At 43.8% G+C, this 14,884-nt stretch overlaps 1 protein-coding gene across 1 annotated transcript in view; it reads left to right on the forward strand.

The window, feature by feature from the left end:
• mrpl23 (mitochondrial ribosomal protein L23) overlaps positions 1-14,884 on the forward strand; it is a 125,714-nt gene that overhangs the window by 55,276 nt on the left and 55,554 nt on the right. Inside the window, exons 3-4 of the mRNA XM_064930627.1 lie at positions 697-779; positions 8,410-8,483. Coding sequence (XP_064786699.1) covers positions 697-779; positions 8,410-8,483 — 157 coding nt within the window. The remainder of the gene's footprint in view (positions 1-696; positions 780-8,409; positions 8,484-14,884) is intronic.

The raw sequence follows: 14,884 nt of genomic DNA on the forward strand, positions 1-14,884 counted from the left end.
CAGTCCCTGTCTTCCCCTCCCTGAAAGAGATCCATGTTGATTTGGAGATAAATACAATTGTATTTGTCACATGCGCCGAGTACAACAAGTGGAGACCTTACCGTGAAATGCTTACTTACAAGCCCTTAACCAATAATGCAGTTCATGAAAGAGTGAAGAAAATATTTACTGAATAAACTAAAGTAAAACATAAGAAGCTGGGGTTTTGGCGAACACTGACTGCAATGCACTCTAAGGACCATTGTGTTTGGACCACTACTGGTGAAATGGTGGCTTAATGTAGTGTATTCAAACTAGCCTATGCAAGGTCATAAACACCCAGGTTTTTATCATGTGAGACTGTTAGCATTGTAATGTAAATGAGTGGGGCCAGTAGTTCCTTATATGTGCGGGGTCTTGTTCAGTAGGCACAAAATGGAAGAAAACGGGACTGTTTGTTTTTCCTTAATGTACCCTAAGGAAGAATACCCAGGTCTACATTAAGAGTTTGCTTTGTGTAGGCCTAAGCCATATGTCAAAAAAGAAGTCTGTCCTACATCTGTGGACCATATTGCTCTACTTGTTGTGAAACTGATGTTTGGTCTGTAGAAGTAGGCCACTTCACCTGGGCGTTATCTTCCATAGGCTAAAGCTGTTGATTTATTTTCTCTCCCCCGCGGGCTCCTCTCTCTTTGCCTGTTCATGACCTGTGGACAGAATGACCAAATGTGACGTGAGGAACTACCTGGAGAAGATTTACAACGTTCCAGTGGGAGCTGTCCGCACAAGGATACAATACTGTGAGTACCATTAAACATACCATATGTCAATTTAGGGAAAATACGTATTTAAATGATTGGTTGGTAGATTTATTTTGTGCATTTTTTTATGACCATTTAAGCCACACACATCACATCATTGCGGATAACACAAAACAAAGCTCTCTGACCGAAGTTTAAAAAAAGAAAAAGGAAGTGACAAACAAGTTTATTTTGAGCACAATCCAAGACCATTTTCACCTTGGGGATAATAACTTTGATCATTTGTAAAATGGTATGTTTTGCAGTGGGTAGCATGTTTAGCTAACCCCATTTATTAATTCATTAACAGTGAGAGGAGTGCTCTTAGCAGTTAGCTATAGAGGTAATATTTTTGTTTGTTAAGAAGAGCGGGTTTTAGGTAGTTAGCATATTAACCTATTGCAGTGAGGGAAATTTATTTTTTTGTGGTTAGCTATCTAGGTAATCTTTTTATCCATTGACGAGCAGTGACAAGTGTTTTTGCGGTCGTTAGCATGTTTAGCTATCGAGTATCCATTGATAAGCAGGAGTTGTTTAGCAGTTAGCGGTGATTGCGGTTAGCGTGCCTGACTGGACTTTCCACCACAGCTGCTTATCACAGAATCTGCTGCTGTAGCACTCCGGCCTACAGCTGTCCCAAGGTACCCCTGCACTCATCCTCCTGCTCAAAGGCATAACGCACGCACACACACACACACACACACACACACACACTTTTCTCAAGGGCCTAAAAGTGGGCCAAGCAGGGTTACACAACCTTACCCCTCGCTCCATCCATCCCTCTCTCCCATTCTCCCCTTCTTTTAAAGTTTAGATGATCACAAAGCCACAGAGAGGGGTTATATGATTTGACTAAATGATTCTCTTGGTATTTCATGGGGGAGGAAACATTTAGGGTTAGCATGGGCTGTTTAGAGGCTCTTTTACGGGGCTACGAATTTGCTAGCTCCTGGCAGGAAGTAGGGAGGGAGAGAGAAAAAGTGAGAGCAGCAGAAAGAGAGGCCTGGAGACCGGAGTGATTGTGGTGATGCAGGGAGGGCCAGCAAAGGAAGGCGTGCTGCTGGGCTTGGAGGGCCAAGAGGAGCCCCCTCTCTCTTTGGGGCAGAGAAAGACGGAGAGAGCGAGAACCCCAGAGAGAGAGAGCGGCAGAGGGAGACAGCGAGACGCCAAGCCTACGTAATATGGAAAAGAACCCATTAGACCTCTCTTTACGAGAGCTGCGTTAAAGGCAAGGGGGGGAAAGAAAGGGGAGAGCGGGAGAAGGAAAGAAAAAAATAACTGAGCTGGCGAGGGGGGCCCAGGCGATCCCGAGGTGCGTCAGAGAAGGTATCCCTGCCTGCGTCAGGGGTTCCATGCCATTGGCAGCCTAAAGAGGGGAACGAGAGAGAGAGGGACGCAAATGACCCCTTTCTTCTCTCTCTCCCTGGGCGGCAGGCGGGCTTGGGTATTTTGGAAGGCGTTGCCATGGCTACCCCTCCGGCTTTGGGATTTGTAACGTGTTAGTCGGCTGCCAAACCACAATCCCTCTTCAAAAAAATAGTTTATGTGTGTGCATGCATGCGCCTTTGTGTGGTAGGATGGGGTGAATGTAGTGTTGCAACTTGGGGTAGGGGGGATATGACAAACAACACCATCATGGGGACTTAGCCTACCTAATCACCTGACTCTGAGTTGGGGGCGAAGGTCCCCCCCTACACTTACTCTCACCTGTCTTTCACATCCATACGGGGGGCCTCCACATAGGTAGGTGTTGTGATGGGGGTGTTTTACGACCCCGGTAAGGGCTTTCCCTGAGCTGTGGGCTGCCTGGCTGGTGATCATTACACAAACAGATACACACACAAATGACTCACTGCAGCGGAATGTTTCCCTCGTTTTTCATGTCATAAATTGTTCCCATGGTAACGGAAGTTATCAGTTGCCTGATGGCTGGAAGATCAGGCTAATGTTTAAACAGGAGTTCTAAATGTGCAAAAGCCCACAAATGGCTTGTTGGGTTGTTTAGTTGTTCTTTTGTGTTTGTGAGAACATGGGGATTTGCTTTGGTCAGCTTTTATTGATAAGATTTTTGTTAGATTTCAGTACAGCTTTGAGTGTGGTGTCCTGCAGAGCAGCCAACTTGGGCCGTTTATTTTCATAAAGCACCACTCCCTAGCATTCTTCTCGCCAATGTCCAGTCTCTTGACAACAAGGTTGATGAAATCCGAGCAAGGGTAGCATTCCAGAGGGACATCAGAGACTGTAACGTTCTTTGCTTCACGGAAACATGGCTCACTGGAGAGACTCTATCGGAGGCGGTGCAGCCAGCGGGTTTCTCCACGCATCGCGCCGACAGAAACAAATATCTTTCTGGTAAGAAGAGGGGCGGGGGCGTATGCCTTATGGCTAACGAGACGTGGTGTGATCACAGAAACATACAGGAACTCAAATCCTTCTGTTCACCTGATTTAGAATTCCTCACAATCAAATGTCGACCGCATTATCTACCAAGAATATTATCTTCAATTATAATCACAGCCGTATATATTCCCCCCCAAGCAGACACATCGATGGCTCTGAACAAACTTTATTTGACTCTTTGCAAACTGGAATCCATACATCCTGAGGCTGCATTCATTGCAGCTGGGGATTTTAACAAGGCTAATCTGAAAACAAGACTCCCTAAATTGTATCAGCATATCGATTGCGCAACCAGGGCTGGCAAAACCTTGGCTCATTGTTATTCTAACTTACGCGACGCATATAAGGCCCTGCCCCGCCCCGCCCTCCTTTCGGAAAAGCTAACCACGACTCCATTTTGCTGATCCCTGCCTACAGACAGAAACTAAAACAAGAAGCTCCCACGCTGAGGTCTGTCCAACGCTGGTCCGACCAAGCTGATTCCACACTCCAAAACTGCTTCCATCACGTGGACTGGGATATGTTTCGTATTGCGTCAGACAACAACATTGACGAATACGCTAATTCGGTGTGCGAATTCATTAGAACGTGCGTTGAAGATGTCGTTCCCATAGCAACGATTAAAACATTCCCTAACCAGAAACCATTGATTGATGGCAGCATTCGCGTGAAACTGAAAGCGCGAACCACTGCTTTTAATCAGGGCAAGGTGACTGGTGACATGACCGAATAAAAACAGTGCAGCTATTCCCTCCGCAAGGCTATCAAACAAGCTAAGCGTCAGTATAGAGACAAAGTAGAATCTCAATTCAACGGCTCAGACACGAGGTATGTGGCAGGGTCTACAGTCAATCACGGACTACAAGAAGAAAACCAGCGCAGTCACGAAACCAGGATGTCTTGCTCCCAGGCAGACTAAATAACTTTTTTCCCTGCTCTGAGGACAATACAGTGCCACTGACACGGCCTGTAACGAAAACATGCGGACTCTCCTTCACTGCAGCCGAGGTGAGTAAAACATTTAAACATGTTAACCCTCGCAAGGCTGCAGGCCCAGACGGCATCCCCTGACGCGCCCTCAGAGGATGCGCAGACCAGCTGGCTGGTGTGTTTACGGACATATTCAATCAATCCTTATACCAGTCTGCTGTTCCCACATGCTTCAAGAGGGCCACCATTGTTCCTGTTCCCAAGAAAGCTAAGGTAACTGAGCTAAACGACTACCGCCCCGTAGCACTCACTTCCGTCATCATGAAGTGCTTTGAGAGACTAGTCAAGGACCATATCACCTCCACCCTACCTGACACCCTAGACCCACTCCAATTTGCTTACCGCCCAAATAGGTCCACAGACGATGCAATCTCAACCACACTGCACACTGCCCTAACCCATCTGGACAAGAGGAATACCTATGTGAGAATGCTGCAACGATTACAGCTCGGCATTTAACACCATAGTACCCTCCAAGCTCGTCATCAAGCTCGAGACCCTGGGTCTCGACCCCGCCCTGTGCAACTGGGTACTGGACTTCCTGACGGGCCGCCCCCAGGTTGTGAGGGTAGGCAACAACATCTCCACCCCGCTGATCCTCAACACTGGGGCCCCACAAGGGTGCGTTCTGAGCTCTCTTCTGTACTCCCTGTTCACCCACGACTGCGTGGCCACGCACGCCTCCAACTCAATCATCAAGTTTGCCGACGACACAACAGTGGTAGGCTTGATTACCAACAACGACGAGACGGCCTACAGGGAGGAGGTGAGGGCCCTCGGAGTGTGGTGTCAGGAAAATAACCTCACACTCAACGTCAACAAAACTAAGGAGATGATTGTGGACTTCAGGAAACAGCAGAGGGACCACCCCCCTATCCACATCGATGGAACAGTAGTGGAGAGGGTAGTAAGTTTTAAGTTCCTCAGCATACACATCACAGACAAACTGAATTGGTCCACTTACACAGACAGCATCGTGAAGAAGGCGCAGCAGCGCCTCTTCAACCTCAGGAGGCTGAAGAAATTTGGCTTGTCACCAAAAGCTCTCACAAACTTCTACAGATGCACAATCGAGAGCATCCTGGCGGGCTGTACACCGCCTGGTACGGCAACTGCGCCGCCCACAACCGTAAGCCTCTCCAGAGGGTAGTGAGGTCTGCACAACGCATCACCGGGGGCAAACTACCTGCCCTCCAGGACACCTACACCTCCCGATGTTACAGGAAGGCCATAAAGATCATCAAGGACAACAACCACCCGAGCCACTGCCTGTTCACCCCGCTATCATCCAGAAGGCGAGGTCAGTACAGGTGCATCAAAGCTGGGACCGAGAGACTGAAAAACAGCTTCTATCTCAAGGACATCAGACTGTTAAACAGCAATCACTAACATTGAGTGGCTGCTGCCAACACACTGACTCAACTCCAGCCACTTTAATAATGGGAGTTAATGGGAAAGGATGTAAAATATATCACTAGCCACTTTAAACAATGCTACCTAATATAATGTTTACATGCCCTACATTATTCATCTCATATGTATACGTATATACTGTACTCTATATCATCTACTGCATCCTTATGTAATACATGTATCACTAGCCACCTTAACTATGCCACTTTGTTTACATACTCATCTCATATGTATATACTGTACTCGATACCATCTACTGTATCTTGCCTATGCTGCTCTGTACGATCACTCATTCATATATCTTTATGTACATATTCTTTATCCCCTTACTTTGTGTATAAGACAGTAGTTTTGGAATTGTTCGTTAGATTACTTGTTGGTTATTACTGCATTGTCGGAACTAGAAGCACAAGCATGTCGCTACACTCGCATTAACATCTGCTAACCATGTGTATGTGACAAATAAAATTTGAATTGATTTAAGCCCAGTATGCTCCTGTTAAGCCTGGTTTGCATTGAAACACATGGGATAGTGTTTTGATATCCCTACTATTCAATGAACATGAGCATAAATTGTTTTATTTGTTCATAATTAGATTAAAACACACACAAATGACAGTTGTGTATTTTATTCGTCTAGCCATGGTGCCTTTACCCAGATTAGCAACAATTAGAAACCTCCGTACCCACTCCAAACGCCTTGGAGTGGACAACTAGTCGTTGATGCAGAGAGAGAAGAATAAGATCAGGGTTCAGTGATATCTGGAACAGAAGACCTACAAGTAGGTGACAAAAATGCAAACAAATGAAGGACAACAATATGACTATTGGACGTGGTGGGGGCATTGTTTGGGTGGGGGCATTGTTGAACTAATTAACAAGAATAGCAGTACAGCAAATGTGAATCAGCTGCAGATAAGTCATTGAAAGTTGTGTTTTATGGTCTTTGTAAATGGCTTCTCATCCCACTTAGGGCCAGTGTTGGTGACTTTTTTTTTTTTTTTTTTTTTTAACCAAGCAATAACACACCTGATTCATATATTCATGTCTTGATTGAAGTCTCTAGTTGAATCTGGTGTGTAATGGTTGTCAAGAACAAACGCCTAAGTTCACTCTGTGGATACGATTGGACCCCCCCCCCCCGTTATCAGTGATACTTTTGATGATGAATAGTCATGATCAGTTTATAACTTTAGATTAATAGAATCACATTTTCCATCAAATTTATGTTTGCAATGTTTTTTTGAAGTTTAGAAATTATTTACGAGGTGGGCGTATTTAGAACACCCAATGGGCTTAAATGGTGCATTCGGTACCCATGAAGCCCAGTTTGGACTTTACACATTTTATGAAATATTTGTGTATCTTATAAAACAATGTTTTATGTAATGTCATAATACTTCACGTGAGAGTCATCTTAAATTTTCTCTCCATTTTTCTTACAGAAATTATGGCAGTATATGTTTGAAAAGTCCAGACATTTTGGTGGGTTTAATAGGTACACTTCCTCTAACATCCTTAACTTAGAGCTCCAGTCAGTTTTAGAATGGTAAATTGCAATAGGCTGGTGATAAATATCTCAAACTAAAAACATTGTTTTTAGGACAAATCACTAACTCAACCCTAAACCTCATCTAGATCTATTACTGAATAATGTGGCAATTGAGCAAGTGTAGACTAACCCTAGATAGCAAGCTGTCATAGTCACAACATAAAGATTCAATGGTTGCTAAAATGGTAAGAGGTCTGTCCGTGGTAGGGCGTTGCTCTGCGTTCATGACATGTAAATCAACCAGCCAGGTCCTACAGGCCCTAGTTTTGTCACTTCTGGACTCCTGCCCAGATGTGTGGTCATGTGCGCCAAAGGACATAGGAAAATTGCAGTTGGCCCAGAACAGTGCAGCATTTAGATGTACACGGAGGACGAATGTCAGTGGTATGCATGTCAGTCTCTCCTGGGTCAAAGCTGAGGAGAGACTGACTGCATCACTGTTGGTCTTTGTGCGAAGGTGCTGATGGGTTAAAGGTACTGAAATGTCTGTTCAAGCAGTTGGCTCACAGTTCGGACCCTCATCGGCACCATGCCAGACATGTAGCCAGAGGTGTCTTCAAAGTCCCCAGGTCCCAGAACAGAGGCTGGGAAACACACTATTAAATAGAGCCATGACTACATGGAACTCTCTGCCACCCCAGGTAACTCAAACTAGCATTTTCTTTTTTTAAAGAACACCTTATGGCATGACGGAGACTACGAAGAGAGACATTTTTATGTATTTTGTATTGTTTTTTTTTACGTTGTATTATGAGTGTTTTATATATTTTATTTGTTGTGTTTTGTTTCCTGTTTGGGCCCCAGGAACAGTAGCCACTTAATTGGCGATCCTAATAAAAAAACGAAATACTCTTCTGCTAATAGTTTATAGGCCTACAGTTTAAACATTGACGCACTGCGTAATCAACAGCAAGATGCAACATCCTTCCATAATAGATTAAGCTTACTCTAATCTACAGCAACAGTCCCTCTCTTTTGGTTGTGGTTGTTTTTCTCTCTCTGATAGGCATGATGTCATTACCACCGACTGGGGAAGTAAGAGGTTCACCTGCATTCCTCAGTCAACAGGATCAGGGTCTGCTCTATTTTACAACCACACAGGCACCTTCTACATTTCTACTTTAGCCAAACCTCTAGTCGTTGGCATGTTTTGCCGTTACAAAAGACAACCATTAGCTTAAGTAGGGAACTATCTCTTCGATTCTACTTGGTTTATACTTTTTACCAACCTCAGCGCTCTCTCTCTCGCTCTGTCTCTCTCGCTTCATCTCACAGGTACGAATAAGAAGAGAAACCACCTCAACCAGAAAGTGAAGAGACCGGATTATAAAGTGGCCTACGTTCAGCTGGTGAGTTATGGCGCGCACACACACTCTCTAGTTCACACACACTTTTATTGGGGGGGGGGGGGGTTATTAAAGAGAACAGTCAGTAGGACAGGGTGCTTTTGCCCCTCCTAAGCCTTCTTTTGTCTTTTGTAGAGGCTAGTCTTTGGGAGGTCGAGGGACTGTAAGAGGGGTGAGGAGGGTGGGGGCTTTTTTTCCCCAAGAGTGCCCCAAGGCAGATAAGCTTTGAAGGGGAGAGCACTCAAACCCCCTCACCTTATTGTGGCTCAGTACCTTAAGTCCCAGCCCTGTTTTCAGTGTCTATTTCCCCCCCCCCACTCCTCCCCCCCACACCAACCCATGCGTGCACACACACACCTGGTTCTTCGACATAGACTCCTACACACAGACTAGCCCTGCTTCTCTCTCTCTCCCTGTCTGGCCGGCCGGCCCAGGGGTCAAAAAGTTGTCTCTAGTTACATGCCAGACTTATTACAGGAAGTATAGAGCCAGAGGTAAGGTTATCGTCTGGACTAACTGGCCCAGCGCTTTCTGCTCCTGTGTGCTGCTGGAGTGAAACATGATTTTATGAGCCCAATCATTGCGCAACAATTCTATATGCAATCAGTTTTTAAAACCTCTTTGATGGCCACGATTAAAAAGAGCAACTTTTTTTTCTCAGCTTGTTATTGATGACTACTTCCCATTTGTCATTCAAGTGCATAGGCAAAGGTAGGCAGACTTAGCACTTCACACACCGCGTTGCAATGAGCTGGAGGCAGTAGGCATTTTAAAAACACGTCCTTAATTTTTTGAAACCTTGAAGTAAAACTTTGTTATGAGGCATTTCTTACCTTGCTTCAAAGTAGCCAAAATCCCACCATAGAAACGTGGAGGCAATTATTTTATAAAGACTTCCATATGCAATTGTTCTATTGGTTTTCTCATCAGCTTTATTTCATAGTCCAGTAGCCAAAGGCCCTATCCTAGTCATTATCAACCCATGCCAGTTGTTGCATCTTTATCTCCCCTCTTTTTACATTTCAAACTGCTATTTTAATTTCTGTCACATAAAACGTCTGGTATGTACAGTGCCTAATTGCATTATGGTACGAACATTCGGACATGTAGTTTACTGCCTTGTGTGCATTGCTGCGCTTATAATGTGAAGAAAAATAGTTTATCGACACTTTATTTTCAAAAAAAAATTATGTAGCCTATTCCTAAGGATTGCACGGATTTGGGATCTATCGTCCTACAACTGTCTGTCTGTTTGGAATAGGCTATTTCTTTCTTGTACAGAATGAGAAGCTGACCAATGGAGGATTGTAGATTGACATTGCTTGATAGTATGGGGGATAGTAGATTGTAAATCAACAGTGGTGTAGATGCTGGTTTATCACTCCCTCTGTCACAGGCAGCACAGAGAACCATCAATCTGGGAACCAACGAACGGATGAATAATTTACGTTGTCTAAACAGGACAATTTGAAAGGGGATACATAATTGAAGCACGCCCATGAATCTTTTAGAGGGGAGACTTCCTCTTGTCTGTCTGAAACAAGCAGAACTTCCTGAGAGAGAGAGAGTGTGTGTGTGTGACAGCGTGTGTGTCCAGTGACGCGTCTGCCTCGCAACCAGTCCCACAGCATAATCAGCCGTGTGAGTATGCATGAAGGGGCAATAAAACATCCTTAATTCCCAGCGAACACACACACACACACACATACTGTGCCTTGCGAAAGTATTCGGCCCCCTTGAACTTTGCGACCTTTTGCCACATTTCAGGCTTCAAACATAAAGATATAAAACTGTATTTTTTGTGAAGAATCAACAACAAGTGGGACACAATCATGAAGTGGAACGACATTTATTGGATATTTCAAACTTTTTTAACAAATCAAAAACTGAAAAATTGGGTGTGCAAAATTATTCAGCCCCCTTAAGTTAATACTTTGTAGCGCCACCTTTTGCTGCGATTACAGCTGTAAGTCGCTTGGGGAATGTCTCTATCAGTTTTGCACATCGAGAGACTGAAATTTTTCCCCATTCCTCCTTGCAAAACAGTTCGAGCTCAGTGAGGTTGGATGGAGAGCATTTGTGAAAAGCAGTTTTCAGTTCTTTCCACAGATTCTCGATTGGATTCAGGTCTGGACTTTGACTTGGCCATTCTAACACCTCGATATGTTTATTTTTGAACCACTCCATTGTAGATTTTCCTTTATGTTTTGGATCATTGTCTTGTTGGAAGACAAATCTCCGTCCCAGTCTCAGGTCTTTTGCAGACTCCATCAGGTTTTCTTCCAGAATGGAGCCAAATACAGGACCATCCATCTTCCCGTCAATGTTAACCATCTTCCCTGTCCCTGCTGAAGAAAAGCAGGCCCAAACCATGATGCTGCCACCACCATGTTTGACAGTGGGTATGGTGTGTTCAGGGTGATGAGCTGTGTTGCTTTCACGCCAAACATAACGTTTTGCATTGTTGCCAAAAAGTTCAATTTTGGTTTCATCTGACCAGAGCACCTTCTTCCACATGTTTGGTGTGGCTTGTGCCAAACTTTAAACGACACTTTTTATGGATATCTTTAAGAAATGGCTTTCTTCTTGCCACTCTTCCATAAAGGCCAGATTTGTGCAATATACGACTGATTGTTGTCCTATGGACAGTCTCCCACCTCAGCTGTAGATCTCTGCAGTTCATCCAGAGTGATCATGGGCCTCTTGGCTGCATCTCTGATCAGTCTTCTCCTTGTATGAGCTGAAAGTTTAGAGGGACGGCCAGGTCTTGGTAGATTTGCAGTGGTCTGATACTCCTTCCATTTCAATATTATCGCTTGCACAGTGCTCCTTGGGATGTTTAAAGCTTGGGAAATATTTTTGTATCCAAATCCGGCTTTAAACTTCTTCACAACAGTATCTCGGACCTGCCTGGTGTGTTCCTTGTTCTTCATGATGCTCTCTGCGCTTTTAACGGACCTCTGAGACTATCACAGTGCAGGTGCATTTATACGGAGACTTGATTACACACAGGTGGATTGTATTTATCATCATTAGTCATTTAGGTCAACATTGGATCATTCAGAGATCCTCACTGAACTTCTGGAGAGAGTTTGCTGCACTGAAAGTAAAGGGGCTGAATAATTTTGCACGCCCAATTTTTCCGTTTTTGATTTGTTAAAGAAGTTTGAAATATCCAATAAATGTCGTTCCACTTCATGATTGTGTCCCACTTGTTGTTGATTCTTCACAAAAAAATACAGTTTTATATCTTTATGTTTGAAGCCTGAAATGTGGCAAAAGGTCGCAAAGTTCAAGGGGGCCGAATACTTTCGCAAAGCACTGTATACAGTGGGGCAAACACGTATTTAGTCAGCAACCAATTGTGCAAGTTCTCCCACTTAAAGATGAGGCCTGTAATTTTCATCATAGGTACACTTCAACTATGACATACAAAATGAGAAAACAAAATCCAGAAAATCACATTTGTAGGATTTTTAATGAATTTATTTGCAAATTATAGTGGACAATAAGTATTTGGTCACCTACAAACAAGCAAGATTTCTGGCTCTCACAGACCTGTAACTTCTTCTTTAAGAGGCTCCTCTGTCCTCCACTCGTTACCTGTATTAATGGCACCTGTTTGAACTTGTTATCAGTGTAAAAGACACCTGTCCACAACCTCAAACAGTCACACTCCAAGCTCCACTATGGCCAAGACCAAAGAGCTGTCAAAGGACACCAGAAACAAAATTGTCGACCTGCACCAGGCTGGGAAGACTGAATCTGCAATAGGTAAGCAGCTTGGTTTGAAGAAATCAACTGTGGGAGCAATTATTAGGAAATGGAAGACATACAAGACCACTGATAATCTCCCTCGATCTGGGGCCTAGTGAATGTGAATGACCTGCAGAGAGCTGGTACCAAAGTAACAAAGCCTACCATCAGTAACACACTAAGCCGCCAGGGACTCAAATCCTGCAGTGCCAGACGTGTCCCCCTGCTTAAGCATGTCCAGGCACGTCTGAAGTTTGCTAGAGAGCATTTGGTTGATCCAGAAGAAGATTGGGAGAATGTCATATGGTCAGATGAAACTCATCTCGTCGTGTTTGGAGGACAAAGAATGCTGAGTTGCATCCAAAGAACACCATACCTACTGTGAAGCATGGGGGTGGAAACATCATTCTTTGGGGCTGTTTTTCTGCAAAGGGACCAGGGCGACTGATCTGTGTAAAGGAAAGAATGAATGGGGCCATGTATCGTAAGATTTTGAGGTAAAACCTCATTCCATCAGCAAGGGCATTGAATAGGAAACTTGGCTGGGTCTTTCAGCATGACAATGATCCCAAACACACCGCCCGGGCAACGAAGGAGTGGCTTCGTAAGAAGCATTTCAAGGTCCTGGAGTGGCCTAGCCAGTCTCCAGATCTCAACCCCATAGTAAATCTTTTGATGGAGTTGAAAGTCCGTGTTGCCCTGCAACAGCTCCAAAACATCACTGCTCTAGAGGAGATCTGCATGGAGGAATGGGCCAAAATACCAGCAACAGTGTGTGAAAACCTTGTGAAGACTTACCGAAACTTTTGACCTCTTGTCATTGCCAACAAAGGATATATAACAAAGTATTGAGAAACTTTTGTTATTGACCAAATACTTATTTTCCACCACAATTTGCAAATCAATTCATTAAAAATCCTACAATGTGATTTTCTTGATTTTTTTTTTCTCATTTTGTCTGTCTTTGTTGAAGTGTACCTATGATGAAAATTACAGGCCTCTCATCTTTTTAAGTGGGAAGACTTGCACAATTGGTGGCTGACTAAATACTTTTTTGCCCCACTGCGCGCGCGCACACACACACACACACACCAGAGTTTAACTTAGATACATTTGGCACCGGACAGGTGATTTTCATTTGAAGATTTTCATTAATCAGACATTTTGTGACCTTAGGACTCTAAGGCTGTATCTGAAGCATACTGTAGTTCTGAGATATTGATCCTCTAAATGTTCACATCCCAGATCTCAATAATTCTGTAGTGAATTCTTATTTCGTAACCCATCAATGTCCTCACCTTAAAGGTACCCGAAGGACCCACATTAAACTTCATGGCAATGAAATGTCAATCTAGGTTTAGCCATTCTATCTGACACTTCTGAATTATACAGAAAACTGTAGCTATTTGAATGCATGAATGATAGAACGGTTTTACCAAGATTGTCCGAACCCATCATCAAATACATTAAGAAATGATCTTCCGACAAATACCTGTCATCACTGAACAACAATGTGATCATTTACTTTAAGATTTCTGACAGTCTTGTTTTTTAGCTTGCGTGCCATTATTTCTGGCTAGACTAGTCTGAACCGTACTTAGAGAGATGGCAAAGATGTGTTCTGATTGGTCCGTCTATTTTTCAGGCTCGTGATTGGATTGTGGATAGAACCTTGTAGTGCCAAGTTCAAATGGGTTTATGCAGATAGAACTGCAGATGTTTTCATTTGACACTTAACATGCACTTCTTCACACATCTAACTACACAAACATTAAGAGCCATCTCAAGTCCCAAGATCTCGATTTGAGAAATGTACCGGTCATCCATACACATTGGGTGTGCAACCCGTTACGGCATCCACCCAGGCAGCCAGCACCATCATTAAACAAGAGTTATTGGCCATATGAGCCACATTTACATATCCTTAAGAATATAACAAATTACTAATACTATATTCGTTGTGTTTCGGTGTGTAGCATATGCAAAACTTTATAGCCTATTATTTTATTGGTTTTCACTTTCCTAAAGCAATTGTCCGCCTCGGTTCAGCTGTCGGAGAGTTGAGCACCATAGGCATCCACTCTCTGATAGGCCTATTAATATTTTAACATATGTACTTTTACCCCCCCTTTTCTCCCCAATTTCGTGATATTGAGAATTGGTAGTTACAGACTTGTCCCAGCGCTGCAACTCCCCTACGGCCGAACCCTATCCCGGTCACGGCCGGCTGTGACGCAGCCTGGGATCGAACCCGAGGCTGTAGTGATGCCTCAAGCACTGCGATGCAGCGCCTTAGTCTGCTGCACCACTCGGGAGGCCCACTTTGTACGTTTTTATAAAAATAGGCATTATATTGTTAGATTATAGAAGTAACTTTGGTAGGCCTGACACGTTCTTCCTCACCTCAAGTTGAACTGTCGGAGTCAGTTGGTAGCGCCGGCGTGTACCGCATTCATATCATACGCTTGCTGTATAATAGGCTAATAGTCACACCACACCTTCACGAAAGTTTGTAAACATTGTAAGGGTAATATCGAAAATAAGTCAAGCCATTATTTATAGGGAAAATACGAGCAGGATCTCCTATTGAGGCAAACACAACATTACAGTTTGGCTCAACGGAATAAAAAAACAAAAAAACACAAGGA

Source organism: Oncorhynchus masou, chromosome 22 (assembly GCF_036934945.1).
Source record: "Oncorhynchus masou masou isolate Uvic2021 chromosome 22, UVic_Omas_1.1, whole genome shotgun sequence".
NCBI classification, from domain to species: domain Eukaryota; kingdom Metazoa; phylum Chordata; class Actinopteri; order Salmoniformes; family Salmonidae; genus Oncorhynchus; species Oncorhynchus masou.